At 36.1% G+C, this 19,235-nt stretch overlaps 1 protein-coding gene across 2 annotated transcripts in view; it reads left to right on the plus strand.

The window, feature by feature from the left end:
• The first annotated feature begins 3,473 nt into the window (after positions 1 to 3,473).
• The window catches only part of etv4 (ETS variant transcription factor 4), a 34,534-nt gene continuing 18,772 nt past the window's right edge, over positions 3,474 to 19,235 (plus strand). For both annotated transcript variants that reach the window (XM_073828448.1, XM_073828449.1), the window contains exons 1-4: positions 3,474 to 3,615; positions 4,164 to 4,254; positions 4,395 to 4,442; positions 12,730 to 12,783. In XM_073828448.1, coding sequence (XP_073684549.1) covers positions 3,559 to 3,615; positions 4,164 to 4,254; positions 4,395 to 4,442; positions 12,730 to 12,783 — 250 coding nt within the window. In that variant the 5' untranslated portion in view covers positions 3,474 to 3,558. The remainder of the gene's footprint in view (positions 3,616 to 4,163; positions 4,255 to 4,394; positions 4,443 to 12,729; positions 12,784 to 19,235) is intronic.

Consider the following 19,235-nt stretch of genomic DNA (forward strand, 5'->3'; position numbering starts at 1 on the left):
TGTTTTGGTAGTGGTTGTTTTGGTAGTCACATTGTTATGGGATAACAGCCCAAAAAACAAAGATGTCACTTTCGAAATGCTAGCGAATGTTTCGGTAGTGACAATTTTATGGTATAACACCCAAAAAACAAAGATGTCGCTACAGAAACGCTACCAAATGTTGCGGTAGTCACAATTTTATGGGATAACAGCCCAAAAAACAAAGATGTCACTACTGAAACATACCAAATGTTTCGGTAGTCACAATTTTATGGGATAACAGCCTAAAAAACAAAGATGTCAATACCGAAACTCCACCAAATGTTTCGGTCATGACCATTTTAGATACTTTTAAACCTAGTTCAAAAAGATTCAAATCAGCACATGGTTTGCTAGCACAGTTCTGAACATGTTATGGAATAACTCCCAAAAAAGTGTGCTTAATTGCAGAAAAAAGTGTTTGGTAGTGACGTTTTATGGGATAACACTAAAAAAAACAAAGATGTCACTACTTAAACAGTACTGAAAAGCTACTAAATGTTTTGATAGTGGTTGTTTTGGTAGTCACATTGTTATGGGATAACAGCCCAAAAAACAAAGATGTCACTTTCGAAATGCTACCGAATGTTTCGGTAGTGACAATTTTATGGTATAACACCCAAAAAACAAAGATGTCGCTACAGAAATGCTACCAAATGTTGCGGTAGTCACAATTATATGTGATAACAGCCCAAAAAACAAAGATGTCAATACCAAAACTCCACCAAATGTTTCGGTCATGGCTGCTTCGGTCATGACAATTTTAGATACTTTTAAACCTAGTTCAAAGATTCAAATTAGCACATGGTTAGCTAGCACAGTTCTGAACATGTTATAGAATAACTCCCAAAAAAGTGTGCTTAACTGCAGAAAAAAAGTGTTCAGTAGAGATACACACAGATTTTTCAGACATTTGAAGACACCTCAAAATGATGTGGCTTATATACTCACGATGTGACGATGGGTATGAGGGAAAGGAATATTTCCTGATCATAAATGTAGGGGTGTATTTAAAGTTAGTCTCAGCCAGTCGACTAAAACATACACTGTTTCGGTAGTGACATGAAAATGTGAGACACTTTTTTTTAACATAAAGTTTCATAATTTACAAATAAAATATATAATAATATATTATAAAAAAAAAAAAATTAAATGAAATGCAAAAATTAGTTCAATATCATTTTCATAAGTTTAAATTTATGGGTTAGGGTTCAGGATAGCCACCTCCCAATTTAAAGTACCTAATAAATGATTTAAAAAATATATATATTAAGCTTACTAATATTTTAAATATTATTGTGGGTTTCAACAGATAATGGAAGGATCTTAGTAACCATTTAAGATTTTAAGACTGCTTTTTTTTGGTTTTGGGACAGCAGTTTGCACCAATTCTGTAGAATGGCTCATCTATTTTATAAACTGTAAAATATGAGACAGTGTAAAGAGAAAAGATAAATATTTGGCATGAAAAATGTGAGCATACGTTTCATGGACTCAACACATGGCTCAGCCCTGGCAAGAGAGATAATGGAAAACCCAACAGGGGGTCAAAGTACGGAGCGACTCAGTGTACGCTATGGCTTCACGTTATTTTGGTTATTTTTAATACTTTATTTACTTATTTTTAACAGTACAGTCTTTACAAGAGCATAATGAAATTTCCAACAAGGCTATTTATGTGCATGCTATATATTTAGTTGGAAGAATATCCTCCCACAGCAGTGTTTTGACTACCAGACTTAAGTTACAAGTTACCTTCGGGGAAATCTCGTTTTAATCAAACGCATACATATATGAGTAAACATTGCCCTGACAAGGAGTTGGGAAAGAATGGAGGGCTTGTTCTTCGACGGGGTGGAGTGTTTGTGTGTGTACTGGGGAACAACCATCCTTGGCTACTTATATTTCTCATTCATCTCTCACATCACATGGATGACTGGCTCTAACTGAAAACACACACAGTTGAGATTTTGTGACTAGCAGTTCAGGTTCAGAGAGCTGCCTTACACACAGTAAGAAAAGGCAGCTGTGAGTGAGATATCGGTCATAAACCAGATTTTTGCCAATTAATTTAGACAGAAAACTTGTTTGTATGTTTACTTAAAAATAAAACAAATAGTGCTCTTAATTAAATACCTAAACCCAGTTTATTTACTGCAGTAAAACCATCAGCTCAACTCTCGTTCTAGTAGTTTGATTAGAGTGACTGCTAATACCGTGTTGTACACTTCTGTACTAGTAATACTAACTTTTGGTGTTGTGTTTCGCATGCTAAACTACATTTTTCTAAAGGGGCACTGTGCTGCTGCTCCAAAATGTCCGCGCACCGCGCATGAAATGGCCAAACATTAATAGAGTACTGTAAGTAACTCAAGTCCCCTGGCGCCGTTTACGCGCACTAGAGAACGTCATTGTTTTGCACGGGTTGTTCTGGTTTATAATGGAAAATATGTGTCGCTGTTTGCGCATTTCGCTGCCAGTGTACACTTATTTATACACTTTTGAGATTGCAACCATCCACGGCTGTTCCGAGCCCAGCAGCCACCACGTGATGTTTTCGCAAGCTGTATCTGTTGTTAATAGAGCAAAAGTTGAAAACAACCATAAAAACATTCCTGCTGGGGCAAGTTTTTATGAATGGCATTTTTCCTTCCTCGACTTTCCCCTTTTTTGTGAATGAAAAACAACTGGAAACGTACTAGGGAAAGCCCTTGGGATTCTCAAGCCGCGATTGGCTAAAAGAGCGTAAGCTCCGCCTTCGGTTGTTAAACGTTGATTCTGATTGGTTGGAATGCGCAGAGAGGTTTCATTCATAAGGAAGGACAAAGAGAAGAAATTTGAGCTCTTGAAAGAGCAAATCCACCAATCAAAACCCTTCCCACAAAGCGAACATCCGACAGCAAGAAAAGCAAGTTAAAGTCAGCAGTGTGATTTAAGAAAAGCAATTATTATCCACTGTATATCCTTTTTTAAAACAAGATTTATTGCTGCCTGAAATTTTAAAACTACAACCTACGGTGATACTGCATGGAAAACAGAGTCAGAAATTATAAACTATTATGATGAGCTAAATTAATGAAAGCATTTTTTTTTTTCACTTTATAACCTATATAAATGATATAAAACAATATAATCTCCCCTTTTCCGTCATTTTAGGCTAATTATGATCATAAACAATATAACTCTTTCACTACTAGCATCTGATAGCGGACGTGGCATATACACAAGTTAGTTTTCAGATGCTACGTATAAAATGTTTTCAACCCACAAAATCCTTTGTAAACACTTTAGACAATAGCGTCTTGCCTCAAACGAAGCAAAGAACAGGTCTGAAGCTGTCCAGACTGTGATTTAGCGGATCCCAGAGTGTGTGTTTATACGCACGCTGGTGGTTTTTTTGTGAATGGAGCTCATTACGTATGCAGCCTTCTAGCGCTCCATTCACAAACTGCTGCTGCTGCCTCTGTCCGTCTTCCTTCCCCTCTCAGTCTGCGCGGATCTCATTAAAACACAGCCTAAATGACCACAAACGGTTAAGGCATGGATTATAAGATGGATGGATATCTGGACCAGCAAGTGCCTTATACTTTAGCTAATGTGAGTATGGCTTTATTCACTTCAAAGCTTCGTTGGGCTTCTTCATGCGGGGATGTTGTGCTGCTTCTCTGTCGTCGTTGCATGTGATTTGTTTTAAGCAAGCGCTGTTGCGTTGAAAACTCTTCAGTTTGGGATGAAACCAAGTCGGAACTAGTTTACTAAATATTCTGTTTCTCCATGAGTCGTACGTTGTGCGCAAAAGGTAAAGTTTAATCCTCTCAGCAAACGCTTTTCTCAAATCGTGAATCTTGAATGGTTAAAAGGAAATCAAAACTTCCCTTTTTAGGATGCTTGAATTGTCAGCATTTTCTGTTCTGAGAGGCAATGCACTGAATTCGGGTTTCACTGTGTTCACACTAGTTATGGCCAAAAAAGTATTTAGTTTTGACAGTATCCTGTATTTTTGTACCTTGTCATAGTGCATTGTAACAATGAGCACTTTTAATATTTCTTTTACAGTTTTTTAAGTTCTCTTGTGGTTCTAAAGTTGCACTGTTGTTTTTTGTGTATGTGTTTTTTACTTACATAATGTAGTTTCTGTTTCGTAGAGGTCGCAAGGAAATGGGCCCCTAAATAGACTGTTGATGGCGACAAAAAGGAAATACATGGACACCGAATTACCCCCTCAGGAATCCGAAGGTAAAGAACAAGCAAGTTTAAAATTTCATGTTGTTTAATTACTGTGTATTGTCAGGACAGTCATTTTTTTTTCTGGTTAATATATGAACAAATGTGTATATTCAAAAAGCATGTGTTTAATGATTTCTGTTCCTTTTCAGATCTCTTTCAGGATTTAAGCCAACTTCAGGAGACATGGCTCACCGAAGGTATGCACCTATTTCTATGCATGTATTGTGTGTCTATATTGCAATAAAACTGTCCCTCTAGTGGCAATGTCAGAGAAAAGAAATGTCACAGGAGGACATGCTATAGCAAGTTCACACTGCTTTGTGAGATTTACAAAACAAAAACAATAGAAAGATTTAGACTGGGGAGCCAGTATATTAGATTATAAAACAAGACAGCTGTTAGAAATAATTCCTGTTTTCATTTTTTCAAATGTTATACACCCTTAAAAATAAAGGTTCCAAAAGTGTTTTGGCAGTTATAGAACCTTTATATAGAACCTTTTCTGCATTTGCAAGGTTTTATGGACGTTCAGGATTCTTCATGGAACCATCAATGCTAATAAAGAACCTTTATTTTTAAGATTGTAGGTGTGATGGTTTAATAGAGTATTTAAGGCCTGTATTTTGTGTCGACGTATAGTTGTAAGTGTGTTGCTTTTGTGTACGACGTCTCCAAAAATGCCTTGATTGCACAACGCTGCTGGTTACATTTTATTCGGGCAGTCCAGACAAAGGCTCTTAAAGCCTGTACACCCAGGCAAAGCAAACAAACAGCATCAAAGCTGGACAGTCAGGAGGCAAATAGTTGAAATGAACCCTGCCAGAAACAATTTACTGTGTACATGTCAGAGTGTGGAGAACACAAAGGCTGCTCTCAATGAGACCGGGTGGCTGGAACCCCACTGCTTTGAATGAATTATACATCTGTCCCGTAGCAAACCCGTATGTGTATTTTAGGATAATAATTAAGGCGATATAAATGCAGTTTTAAAAATGGATAAACAATGATCATTTAGCTAATATTAGAAGAATGTTAATGCAGAATTTTATCTGATTTATTAGACACTGAAACAGCCGGGTTGTAATTGCACACAGTTAAGATAACATATGGCAAATGTGAGATGCATTATCTTCAGATAATACCTAAAATACTTATTTTTATTTAAATATTATTTTTTATTTGCAGAATACATTTACAGGAATTCCTCAAATTCAGGGTTCGTACAGCTACTAGACTTTAAGCCCTACTTGATTTTCAAGGACTTCAATCAGATATCTCACTTAGCAAACACTATTTTTAAATTCTAAAAAAGATAAATAGATTAATAAAAATATACTAATAAAAATGGCAAAAATAAAGTGAAACACATACAAAGTATCACTACTAAAGTATTACAAGGTATACTACACTTTAACTATAGTAAAACCACAGTTAGTTTGTTAATTTGTATTTGTGTATACTTTTTTTTCTAACTCTGCCGCTTTAATGGTTTGATGTTTTCTACTCTTTAAGAATATATAAATCAGAAAAAAATTCTTCAAATCACTCCAAAATCCTAATCTTAAAAAAAAAAAGATTAGCCAAAAGCGCTCCGAAGTCCCTATCTGAATCAAATGATTCACAATCCGCACTCTGAAGTTACTGTCTAAAGCAAAAGATTTCCTATCCCGTTTCGAAATTCCGATTTCAATCATATGTTTGCGTTCCACACGGATTGGAATTCGATTTCGATTGGAAATTTGTGTATTGCGAATCATTTGATTTAGATTGGGCGTTCAAATCATTCAATTTGCAAAATGATTTACAAACCCGTTCCGATCGAAATCAAATGATTCGCGATCTGCACTCCGAAGTCCCGATCTGAATCAAATGATTTGTGATATGCGATTTGAAGTCCTGATCCAAGTCAAACGATTTGCGAACCCGCTCTGAAGTTCTGATCAAAATCAAAGGATTCGCGATCTGCACTCCAAAGTTACGATCTAAAGCAAAAGATTTGCGAATCCGCTCTGAAGTTCCGATTTATATCAAAGGTTTGCGATCCACACTCTGAGGTCCGATCTGAATAATTATTTACAGACCATCATTTCAGATCAAGACTGGGATCAGATCGCAAACCATTTGACTTCGCGCAGTCAGATCAGGACTTCAGAGCGTATATCTCAAATCATTTGATTTAGATGATTTTGTGAATCATTTTGCAAATTGAATTATTCGAAGTCCCGATCCAAGTCAAATGATTCATGAACCCGCTCTAAAGTTCTGATCTAAATTAAATGATTCACGATACACAATTTGAAGTCCCGATATGAAACAAATAATTCGCAATTTGCGATCCGCACTCCGAAGTTACAGCCTAAAGTAAAAGATTTGCTAACCCGCTCTAAAGTTTTAATTGAAATCAAATGTTTGCGTTCCACACGGATCCCAAATCATTTGATTTAGATCGGGACTTCAAATAATTCTTTTTGCAAAATGATTCATGAACCAGTTCCGATCTAAATCAAATGATTTGAGATATACGCTCTGAAGTCCCGATCTGAATCAAATTATTTGTGATACACGATTTGAAGTCCCGTTCCAAGTCAAACGATTTGCAAACCCACTTTGAAGTTCTGATCTAAATCAAATGATTTGCAATACGCAAAGTCCCGATTTTATTCAAATTATTTGCGATACGTGATTTGAAGTCACGATATGAAAAAATAATTTGCGATACGTGATCCGATTGGACCGCTTCGAAACCTAAATCATTTTGCAATGGTTTATCTGTTTCAGAGTTTGGAAAACTCAGTTTCACCCATCACTACATGCTTTTTAAAATTATTACAAGCAATGTCGAAATTCGAAAATAAATGGCTTTTTTATTTTATAATTAAATAATCAAAGTCAACAGTTTGAATCAATTGGAGCGGTTCCTGCATAAATGACTCAATTGATTCAGTTCATCTTTTCTTCTTTTTGCATCTTCAGCCATTGTCAGGACTACTACTGGCTTAGCTCGCCAGTTTTATGACATCAACTGAAATAAGTTATTATTACTACTACTTATGTTTTTTGAGTTGCGTGAATTCTGCGTTAAAATATGTGCTTATTGAAAAAATGTAAACACTTATTTCACAGATACCTTGTCTTTCAATAATTCAAGCACTTTTCAAAAACCTCTTCATGAATATTACTATTTTCAAGGGTTTTCCAGGCCTTACATTTTAAATTTAAGCACCTTGTACGAACCCTGTTTAAAGGATTTCAATCCATTGTCGAACCAAAATAGCAATTCTCAATAAATTGCTTCATCCTCAGAGCACAACTATCAGCTATTATTATGCAGCGTTTAACTGTGAACTTCACACATCAGTCAAAAGACAGGGAAAGGCAATGACCATAAACCAGAAACAATAGAGAACCATCCCTGACTCCACAACAAGTACACTGAAATTTAACAGGTGGAGTAGTACATACACTTCAGCTATAAAGTTTTGCTCCCACACACCGCCTCATTTTTGCAGGCCATGAACTTTTCTTTTCTTCTTTTCGGAGGGAATGGCTTCTAATCAGATGGTTATGATGAGTAATACATCATATTGTTAAAACAGACACTGCTGGAGGGATTTTGCACTTTAAAGACAAAGATAAAACATAAAAGCAGGGCGAAAGTTGTTAATAGAAAAGCTTGTCCAGTCATGTGAGTATTCTTTACATTTTAAGACAGAGCTCCTGGCTCCTCCCAGGATCTGCCGAACTAAAAAAAAAAGTCATTCAGGTTCCCTCAAAGAAAAAGGAAACATGTCTCCATGCTTGCACAGACAAACTTTGGTCTTGTGCTGACTTGCATTTCAAAGCCCTTGACAAGATGTTCCTGGAAGCTCAGTGACTTGAAACAAACGCACACACACACACGAACACACACACAGAGACTCCCACAGACATTCACAGACACACGGTCTAATGTGACCACGTAACTAGACTGAAAGAGATCGGGTTGTTTTCAAATCAGCCTTGTAAACTCTAAAAAGCGAGGGAGTCGCATTAAACGGATGCATTTTTTTTATCTGTCTAAAAATGGCATGTGCTCCTTTTCAAAAAAGTTGAAACACGTCTGAATGATTTATTGCTCGATCTGGTGGGCCAAATATCGGCTTCGGCTTTGAGTCATAAAAACGCAGCCTTGCTAATCCTCCTCGGGGGCAGAAAAGCAAAAACTTAAATGACTCTAATATAATTACAGTATAGCAACAGGATAAGAGCAGCATCTATGAAATTAATGTAATTTCTTTGAGCATGCTCAAAGGGGCATCAGGACGGTTTCCGTCACACAGGAAGTGCCAGATTAATGTTAAAGAGATGGATTTAATTCTCCCAATGTTCTGGTTTCTGTGTTTATGGACTTCTGGCTAAAAGCAGAGAGAAAATACGTCTAAGATAAAAAAGAAGTGTGTTACCAGTGTCACTGGATGACGAGCTATTGCAAAAAGAGCAGTAGATAAAGGGGAAGAAACTTTAAGTTTCTTTTGCGTGCGCCTTTTATTGAGGCATCAAAGATATTAGAAGTTTTTAGTTTTAATCTATTATTATTATTATTTTAGATAAAGGCCAGCACTTTAAGTTACATTTGCAATAAATTCAAGCTTTACCAAGGGCACTACCAGTCAAAAGTTTTTGAACAGTAAGATTTGTAATGTTTTTAAAGAAGTCACAAAGCCTGCATTTCATCCAAAATTGTAAAATATTTTTATTATTTAAAATAACAGTTTTCTATTTGAATATATTTTCAAATGTAATTTATTTCTGTGATCAAAGTAAAATTTTCTTCAGTGTCACATGACCCTTCAGAAATTATTCTAATGTTCTGATTTGCTGTTCAAGAAACATATTTATCATCAATGTTTAAAACAGTTGAGTATTTTATTTCAGGATTCTTTGACGAATAGAAAGATCCAAAGATCAGCATACACTATACCATTCAAAAGCTTGGAGTCAGTGTGTTTTTTGGCAAAGAAATTATAGAAATTAACAGTTTTATTTAGCAAGGATGCTTTAAATTGATCAAAAGCGATGATAAAGGTTTATAACGTTACAAAAGATTTATATTTTAGATAAATGCAGTTCTTCTGAACTTTCTGTTCATCAAAGAAACCTGAAAAAGTTCTACTAAAAATTCTATAATAATAATAAATATTTTTGAGCAGCAGAACAGAATATTAGAATGATTTCTGAAGGATCAGGTAACTGGAGTAATGATGCTAATAAATTATTTTTTGGTTTATTTTTTATAAGTAAATTATTTTTAAAAAAATGTTTTTAAAAGTAGAAAACAGTTATTTTAAATAGTAAAAATATTTCAAAAATTGTACTTTTTTCTGGACTTTGAATAAAATAAATCCAGGTTTAGTGAGCAGAAGAGACTTCTTTAAAAACATTCAAAATCTTACTGTTCAAAAGCTTTTGACTGAGAGTGTATTTTATGGTGTTTTCAAATATTGAGGTAATAGAAGAAAAAGCAATATAACTATGACAGAAAATTCAAGATCTTTAATCATCAATATGGATATATTTTAGCCGCTATTTTTTTATCAGCATAATAACAATGACTTATCGAAGCTTTTTGTCCAACTGTATTGAGTGGCACTCCTCGGAATCATATTCCATTATTGAACCAGTCTGCGAATTTACAAATCAACAAAAAGTAAAGTCAGCAAATCCACATATTATTATTAATACCCTTGATGGGACATTATCGATTGTTACTGTACATTATTACGCAGTCGGTATGCAAGACATATCCAATGCTTGTGTTTGTGCCCATAGATTTCACCCAGCATGACATGAAAAAAGCCATTTGAAGCTCAACAGAATCTGTCCACATTTAATTTTTGATTCGATATGAAAAAAGGATCAAAGCTGTCTTTTCTTTGTCTGAAGCTCATTAGAAACTGGACTTTCCTTCAGCTTATTTTCTCTATTCTCTCGCTCCTTTTTCTCTTCTCAAACACTTATTGCGTGACCTTAAAAGCCAGCGTTCAAAGACTTCAAAGCAAGTGATGAATTCCAGAACACTTCACCAAGCAGAGCTGACCAACATTGTCTGAGAATGTCCTTTAGCTTTTTGTTCTTTCTCTGTGCGCACAAGAAGAGGCGTTTGGTTTTAATGCCGCGCTGCTACATTTGCTTTCTTCTGAATCGTTTCTTATTCTGTTGAAACATGCTTACGATGGATAAGCGAGGTAATTGGCTACATCAGCCGAAAGACTGTAAATCCATCAGCAGGATCCAGCTAGAGTGTTGGAGATGGGTAGGGGGGAGGACATCACTTCTGTGGTCTGACATTGATCACCCCTTATTATGTTTAAATAAGGCCTGTATATGATACAGATGTGTGGCGGTGCCAGATGTAAAAGTGCCGTCTTCAGTTCTGAACTTAGTGGATTTTCTAAGCAACATTTTATAGTTGTTAATTAGGTTGTAGGATTTGCTTTAAGTAGAAATGTGGCAGAAATCGAACATTTGCATCTAAATTTAGTTAAAAAAAATGTTTTTAATATATATTAATTTGAGTAAAGCTGACACAGTCTAAGACCGAAAGAGTGAAAAAATAAGCCAAAATACAAATACAAAACGAAGGAGAGAGCAAATTTTGATACAAGAGTAATAATAGCCCATCTACTGTTCATCTGATGGAATTCAGCAGTAATCAAGATATCTGCTCACACACACTCAGTGGTGATATTGATCTGCTGGCCTGTGGAAAAGTGCTGGCACATGGAAAAGTGGAGGTGAAGGTCACGGGCTGTCCAGAGGCAGTAACTCAGGTTTCACAGGGATGATGAAGGGAGACACAGGCTAGGCTAATGGACAGCCCATCCCTTCATCAAATCACAGCGTCCATTTAGGCTATGTGTGCTCAAGAAAAATGACTTGGTTTGAAAACATATTTTGAGGCTGATCTCTGAGTCAGCAGGGGCCGATAGAAGGAAACACAGGAAAACATAAATCCAAACTACTATCAAATGTACTTTAACCCTCATGGTCTGGTTGGGGTCAGAGAGAGACAACATGAATAAATAATAATAAATAAAGTTTCAGGTTATAGTAACTATTTAAGTGACTCCAGAAAAGTAAATGTCCTCTTTTTTTAACCCTTTAATGTTTTTCTTGATTTCAGAAATATTTGCTATATTATGCTAAATCATAGTAGTATACAAATTCATTATATTATAATACATTTTCATTTTTGTTTTAATTCATTTTAATTTTTTTTACAAATGGATCCTATAGTCATATTTCTGAAAAGTTTAATTCTGGTTTGTGATAAACAGTTTTTATACACTACCAGTCAAAAGTAAGATTTTTAATGTATATATTTTTAAAATGTATCTTCTGCTCACCAAGCCTGCTTGATCCAAAGTACAGCAGAAACAGTCAAATTCTGAAATATTTTGACTATTTAAAATAACTGTTTTCTATTTGAATATATTTTAAAATGTAATTTATTCCTGTGATTTCAAAGCTGAATTTTTAGAATCATTACTCCAGTCACACGATCCTTCAGAAATCATTTGAATATTCTGATTTGCTGCTCAAAAAACATTTATTATTATTATTTTACAGCTGAGTAGAATATTTTCAGATTTCTTTGATGAATAGAATAGAATTTAAATGATCAATTTAAAGCATCCTTACTAAATAAAAGTATTATTTTTTTTTATAATTTCTTTCCCAAATAAAAACAGCCTTGATCACAAGAATAAATTACATTTTTAAATATATTCAGAATTTTATAAATAAATATTTACAATATTATACTAAATCATAGTTGTATAAAAATTCATTATATTGTCAAAATGTATTTTACTTTTTGAATTTTGTTTTAAGTCATTTTAATTTTCTACAAATGGATCCCAAACAGAAACAGCAATCTAGAATCTATAGTCATATTTCTGAAAATTGCATCTCGGGTTTGTGATACATTGTGATACAAACATAATATTTATAAACTAGTCAATTTTTTTTTTTTTTTTTTTAAAGAAGTCTCTTCTGCTCACCAAGGAGGCATTTGTTTGATTTAAAGTACAGCAAAAGCAGTACAATTTTGAAATAGTTTTACTATTTAAATAACTGTTCAATTTGTTGGAAAAAAAAAATGGAAATCTTTTGTAACATTATAAATGTCTTTATCATCACTTTTGATCAATTTAAAACATCCTTGCTAAATAAAAGTATTAATCTGTATAATTTCATAAGTTACATTTTTAAATATATTTACATAGAAAGCAGTGATTTCAAATAGTAAAAACATTTCACAGCATCTCTGCTTTTGCTGTACTTTGGATCAAATAAATGCAGACTTGGTGAGCAGAAGAGACTTCTACAAAAAAAACATTACAAATCTTACTGTGCAAAAACTTTTGACTTGTAGTGTATATAAGTAAATATATTAATAAATATTTTTAGATGCTTATTTTAACATTCTGGTGGTCTCCGCAGCTCAAGTTCCTGACAGCGATGAGCAGTTTGTTCCTGACTTCCACTCAGAGAACTGTAAGTACCTCATTCCTTTTGATTTACGTCTTATGCATGCACATTAATGAACATGAAACCTGAGCTGGTAAGCGAGAGATGACAAAAACAAAAAGATAAAGAAGAGGAAGTAGGTTTGTCCTCCAATTATTGCTCCAAAAATGCCTGATTGACAAAGCGCTGGAGGCTGAGGTGTGGAGGGTTTCAGACCAACAGTGCTGTTCTCAGGCTCTGCGTAACAGAAACGCACGATACATGACCTACTACCCTTACGCTGACGTGTTTGGATGTTCGTACTAAAGAGCGACCTTCCATTTGCATGTGCCTGAAAGCCTCAATTGAGCAGCTGAGGAAGCCGGTAAAAGATCATTCAGCAGTCAAAGCACAAAGATTTCCTTTTTGTGTCTGACAGAGGTGTAAATGGGAAAGCAAATTCCAGTAGCGCACAACGCAAAAGGCCGCCTTTTCAACTGCTTGTTGTGTCTCCTGTCAATGGCGTGCCGGGCTTTGTGGTGCGCGCGCTCTGTAAACAGTTCCCCTTGAGTCTTTTGTTACAGCCATTCACAACACATCGGGTTGGGCCTTTACCACGTCTGTTATGGTGACAATTTTTTCAAGGGTTGCGAAGTTCACAGCGTGAGTCATAGATCTTGTTTTTTTCAGTAACTCGAACCGTCGCTTGCTAAAAGACAGAGGGTAGTCGCGATCCCTAAACTCATGTGTGCAAACAGTCCTAGCACCCCGTTCGAGATTTAACCTCTAGTGACAGATGCTCCCCATAACATATTGTTCTTGTCTGTTGTGCAACAATGAGGGGGAGGAAGTGGCGATGAACTCTGGGGCAAGAAAGGGTCATGTCTACTTAACCCCATCAGGACATAACCAATCACCACTGCTCTTTGCCATTGACAGCCTTTCCAGAGGAGACAGGCCTGTCACATTAGTTAAGTGGAGCAAAGCTTTGACTGACAGCAACACCCGCCCTTTCATTTAGACGTGATGGAGTAATAACTCACGAGTTGCGAGGAAAAGCCTCGAGTTGACAAGGCGGCTATAAACATAAACACATTCCCCAGTGTTTGTGGTCCTTATGCTGTGGGTCAGTTTATGCCACCAGCTAAGATCCAAACACAACACAACACAAGCTTAGCTAAATTCAAACTCACTAAGATTATCATGACATTCAGGTGAGTCAGATGTTTTGAAAATCGTGCCAGCATGTTACGTTTCATAACTGTCTCTTGGCCTTTTGTCTGTAAACACATCAGGGAAAACAAGATACATGGAGTCAAGCGCTCGGTTGTTTTGCCAGTCAACTTGTTTCCCGTCTGGGCACGACCGTGAGTCTAAGACTCCGGGACGGAGCGGAATGCCAGATTAAAGAAGTGGGGGAGGTGCTGGACATGCTGTTGTGCAACACCTGCACATCTGGCAAATCTATCCCCATCCCTCTCGTTTTTCCACATTGAGAGTCTTCATTTGGCGTAACTGTGACCTGTTTGTCATTATTAGCGATGGAAGTGGTTGGAAGCTTCTCCTCGGTACCTAAACTGTCATTCAGAACTTACGTGAAGATGTCTAGTTTGGCTAGTCAGGGAATCATTAACATAGCTTTAAAATAGACTTTAAACTAGAGAATGAATAGCCAGAGGTAATGAGAACTAAGAGATCACAAAGTAAACTCAAAACTTCCTATCAAACGTGGTCAGTTTTCTTTCTAGTATTGATTAATAGGAGATTTTGTCCTGTTTGTAAGGCCACTCAAAGAACAGGATTCTTTCTCCCATTCATGAAAATGCCCAAGAGCAGAACTGACTCCACCCTCCTGGTTCCTTTTTCTGAATGGAGGTTTTAACCCCACCCCCATCCTGTTTCCCCTTCCAACTGTACTAAAATGTGATAATTTAGGCAGCCTTTTCTCTCCCGTTCTCTGTGTCTCAACTCTGAGTGTTCCAAGATGTGAGTTAATCCTGCAAATGCCGTGTTGTGAGAGCCATTGTTTGGTTTTGTGCCTTGTTGTAATTATATAGGAAGTTGTGGCTATAAATCCAGTCCCAGAAAAGCGAAGTCTACAGGAAAAAAGAAACACACACACACACACACACACACAGACACAAGAGATGTGCAAAGGGATTTCTGAATTTACAGTCTCGAGTCTGTTTGCACTTCCGTTAGCTCTCTCGACATGTCTGATATATTGTGGATCGTGCTGTCGCGTTCACCCCACCGCCACCCCTCCTCAAACAAAATATGCGGCTCTACCGCTCTAAACTTTCCAAAATACAGCTGCTATGCAACAAAGTCTGCAAAAACATCCTCAAGAGTGCCAAAAATGTACAGAGACCAGTCATTCTACCCCGTAGAGGGGGCCAGGCTTTCCTCTTTCACTAACTTTTTGCAGCGAAACCAGCCACACGCGTACACACACACCGACACACGCGCACATTTAAGCCCCACATTTTTTATGAATGGGCTGGTTGTGAGGGACTGGCTGAGGCAGCACATTAACAGAAAACGGAATCTCCATTCATGATTTGGACTGACTGAGAGCTGCGCTCAACGCTGCCCTTACAGAGATGTTTTTCTCTACCTCTTCATCTTTTTTTTTTTTTTTCTTCAACCTCTTTCTCTTTTGCTCTTTCGCTCTTTGTTGGTTTTTCTTTCACTTTTTTGTTCTCTTTTTCTTTCACTTTTATTGTTTTTCTTTCTCTTTTTTCTTCAACTGTCTTTCAGTTCTTAGCTCTCTTTTGCTTGCGCTTTCTTTCTTGCAATTTACAGTATGTATAATGAACTATATCAACTATTTTTTTTTTTTTACATCATTAATCTTAGTTCATGTTAATAAGTTAGTTAGTTAGTTTTTTATTATTTTTTTTTAGAAATGTGACCTTGGACCACAAAACCAGTCTTAAGTAGCACGGGTATATTTGTAGCAATAGCTAAAAATCCATTGTATGGGTCAAAATTATCGATTTTTCTTTTATGCCAAAATCATTAAGATATTAAGTAAAGAAGAACGTTTCATGAAGATATTTTGTAAATTTCCTACAGTTAATATATCAAAACTTAATTTTTGATTAGTAAAATGCATTGCTAAGAACTTAATTTCGACAACTTTAAAGGCGATTTTAACAACTTTGAAGGCACCTTCAGATTCCAGATTTTCAAAAATAGTTGTATCTCGGCCAAATATTGCCCTATCCTAAGAAACCATGCATGAATGGAAGCTTATTTATTCAGCTTTCAGATTGTGTATATTATTGGTTTTGTGGTCCAGGGTTACAAATTATTGCTTTTATTCAGTAAGGATACATTCAACTGATGAAAAGGTGACTGTAAAGACATTTATGTTATGATATATTTCTATTTTTTAAAATAAATATTGTTCCTTTAAACTGTCTATTCAACATATACCATGGTTTTCATCATTTTGAACTGTGATAATAGTAAGAAATATTTCTTGAAATTATTTCTAAAGGATCATGTGACAGTAAAGACTATAGTAGTGGCTGCTGAAATTCAAAGGAATTAATTAAAAATTAATTTAAATAAAAACAATAATTTAAATAGAAAACGAGTATTTTAAATTGTAATAATATCTCATATTATTACTCTTTTAACTGTATTTTCAATCAAATAAATTTAGTCTTGGTGAACATATAAGAGTTATTTAAAAATAAATACATTTTATAATGGTATGTCATTTTTAGTTCATAACTATTGTGGTAACTTTGGTTGAAGGGATAGTTCACCCAAAAAATTCTGTCATGTAAGACCTTAAGACCCATAAGACCTTTGTTCATCTTCCGAACACAAATTAAGATATTTTTTATGAAATCTAAGAGCTTTCTGACTCTCCATAGACAGTAACGCAACATTCAAAGCCCAACAAGGTAGTAAGGACATCATTAAAATAGTCCAATTGACATCAGTGGTTCAACTTTAATTTTATGAAGATATGAGAATACATTTTGTGTGCAACACTTTAAAAAATAAAGATTCCGAAAGGGTGTTTTTGCAGTGATGCCACAGAAGAACCATTTGAGTGAACAGTTCTTAAAAGAACCATTTTGAAGAACATTTTAAAAATCTAAAGAACCTTTTCCAACTATAAAGAACCTTTTCTGTATTTGAAAGGTTCCATGAAACCATCAATGCCAAAGAAGAACCTTTATTTTTAAGTGAAACAATGCCTTTACTACCTTTCTGGGCCTACCTTGCAGGGTCAGAAAGCTCTAAGATTTGATCAACAATATCTTAATTTGTGTTCCAAAAATGATCGCAGGCCCTACGGGTTTGGAATGACATAAGTGTGACTAATTAATGACAGAATTTATTTTATTTTTGGGTGAACTCTCTCTTTAACAAATATAGTCTTAATGGAAAGTTTTACCTTTCTTTCTTCTGCAAGTTTGAACCTTTATAAGAGGAACGTTTGTTGAAACCGGCAGTTGCAAAGTTTTAGGATGTTTTTGTAGGTGGACACATGCCAGACTGTAAGTGCCAGTAAACAGCAGCTCAGACACTTATGTAAAAAACGAATTTGGAAGCTTGTGCTCCGGTCTGCTGTTGGAAGAAGTTAGAACATCCTCTTCACAGGCTGAGGTATGGCCGCTGAGGCATTGAATGGACAGCAGTGTGTATTTTACTGCATCGGTGAGGACAGAAGCAGCGGGGCAAACACTCTAAACCTACCCAGGAAATTGCCTTTTCTCCCTCCTCTCAAAGAGGGGTTCTTTTCCTCCCTTCTCCTGCTAATAGAAAAGAAACTGAGGCGGGGGCTAATGATAACATAGAACACATGTAACATGTTCACACACATCAGAGATCTCTTCTAGCGCACTGCGATAGACAGTGTTTGGAGACGCAGAGTCTCTTCCAGCTAAATAGTGCAAGTCATCGCTGGTCTAAATCACTTAGCTCAGTCCATTGTTTCAGCATAATCTCACTTCAGTTCTGCTGAAACGCAACGGGCAACGTCTCGTATTGAAAAAGCAATGATGGATCTATTGATCCAGGGTGATCTCAGAAGTAGATCAGGCAGCATGCGAAAAAAGCTTGAGTGTTTCTCTATCTCTCTCTCTGTATAATTAAGATATCAGCCCAGATGGGACTCGGTGAGACAAGTCTCGGTAGAAATGTATTTCTCACCAGCTTGACAGAAATTCAATGCGCAGGTGTTATCTCCCATCTCTCTCTGCATTACAGTAGAGTTCATTATATAATTTCTGCAATGAGCAGGAAATCAATATATGCATTAAACATTAAGAGCGGACTGCGTTATATTGAGGGCTGACGAATGTGAGGTTGAGAGTTTGATTACTCTTTCCACATGAACGTGTGCATAAAACACTATCAGGTTGCGATAAATGACATCATTCTATTGTATTTACAAATGATGGTCATCGACATTTCGGATTTTCACTTTCGTCTACTTTTTCCGAAGTTAATCCGTTGGTAATGGTAAAATAGCTCAATGATTCATTTTTTAGAAGACGGATGGTGGATTTCTTTTATTGGCAAAGTATGTCATGCGGTTTCATCAGAAAAAAAAAAAATCCAATCATAAAGGGAACTGATACCGTGTGGTTAACAGAAATATGTCATATGCCATTCAGACCTAGTCTCTGTAGTCGCCAGGATTGTCCACACCCAATCACAACATGCCATTTACTACACAAAAACACTAAACACATTAAGCATCCAAAAGTGTTTTCAAACAAAAGACGTGTTGAGAGCGCGAACTTTAGATTCACACGCGACTGTCTGATTGTTTCTAGCTTGTCATTCAAGTTTGACAACAATTTTTGAGCTACCGATAGCCGTCTGAAACTTAAAGGGGAAGTCGCTGACACTCTGAAGTGACAGTCAAACCCTAATGAACAGAGTATAACTTTTATGGAAAACCCCTGGCCATTCACCATTTGAGAGAGGCCAGAACTTCCTTTTTTGTTTGCGTTCTCTCGCTTGCGCTCCTTCATTCTGATCGTGTTGACACGGACACCACATGTCCGCCATGTGTTGCTGTACTGTGCTGAGATGACAGCATTGTTTCTGAAAAACCTCTGGCTGAGAGAACAGTCCTTTCTATCATTTACGTCCCTCCCCGGACTTTCCACTGATCATTTCAATGATGATGGATTTCTAAAAGCTCCTCAAATCAGAGGGAAAAAAATGTAACTTCTTAAAATAGCTTCTTTTCTACTTTAAAAATCCACAAAAAGCCATTGAAGAAATGGCTCAAAAACAAATAGGCCCTATATTTGTAATGTTCACCAAGCCATTATACACACCACCAAACGTTTGGCATCAATTACACATTAAACTATGGAAGCCTGTTTCCGCCACTCAATTAAAAATAAAAAAAAAGGTTATTGTGAATTTTTCATCTCATAATTCTGACTTTTTTCTCAGAATTGCGTGATACAAACTCACAAATGCTAGTTACAAAATCAGAATTGTGTCACAAAACT

This window comes from Garra rufa, chromosome 22 (genome assembly GCF_049309525.1).
Source record: "Garra rufa chromosome 22, GarRuf1.0, whole genome shotgun sequence".
Lineage (NCBI taxonomy): Eukaryota > Metazoa > Chordata > Actinopteri > Cypriniformes > Cyprinidae > Garra > Garra rufa.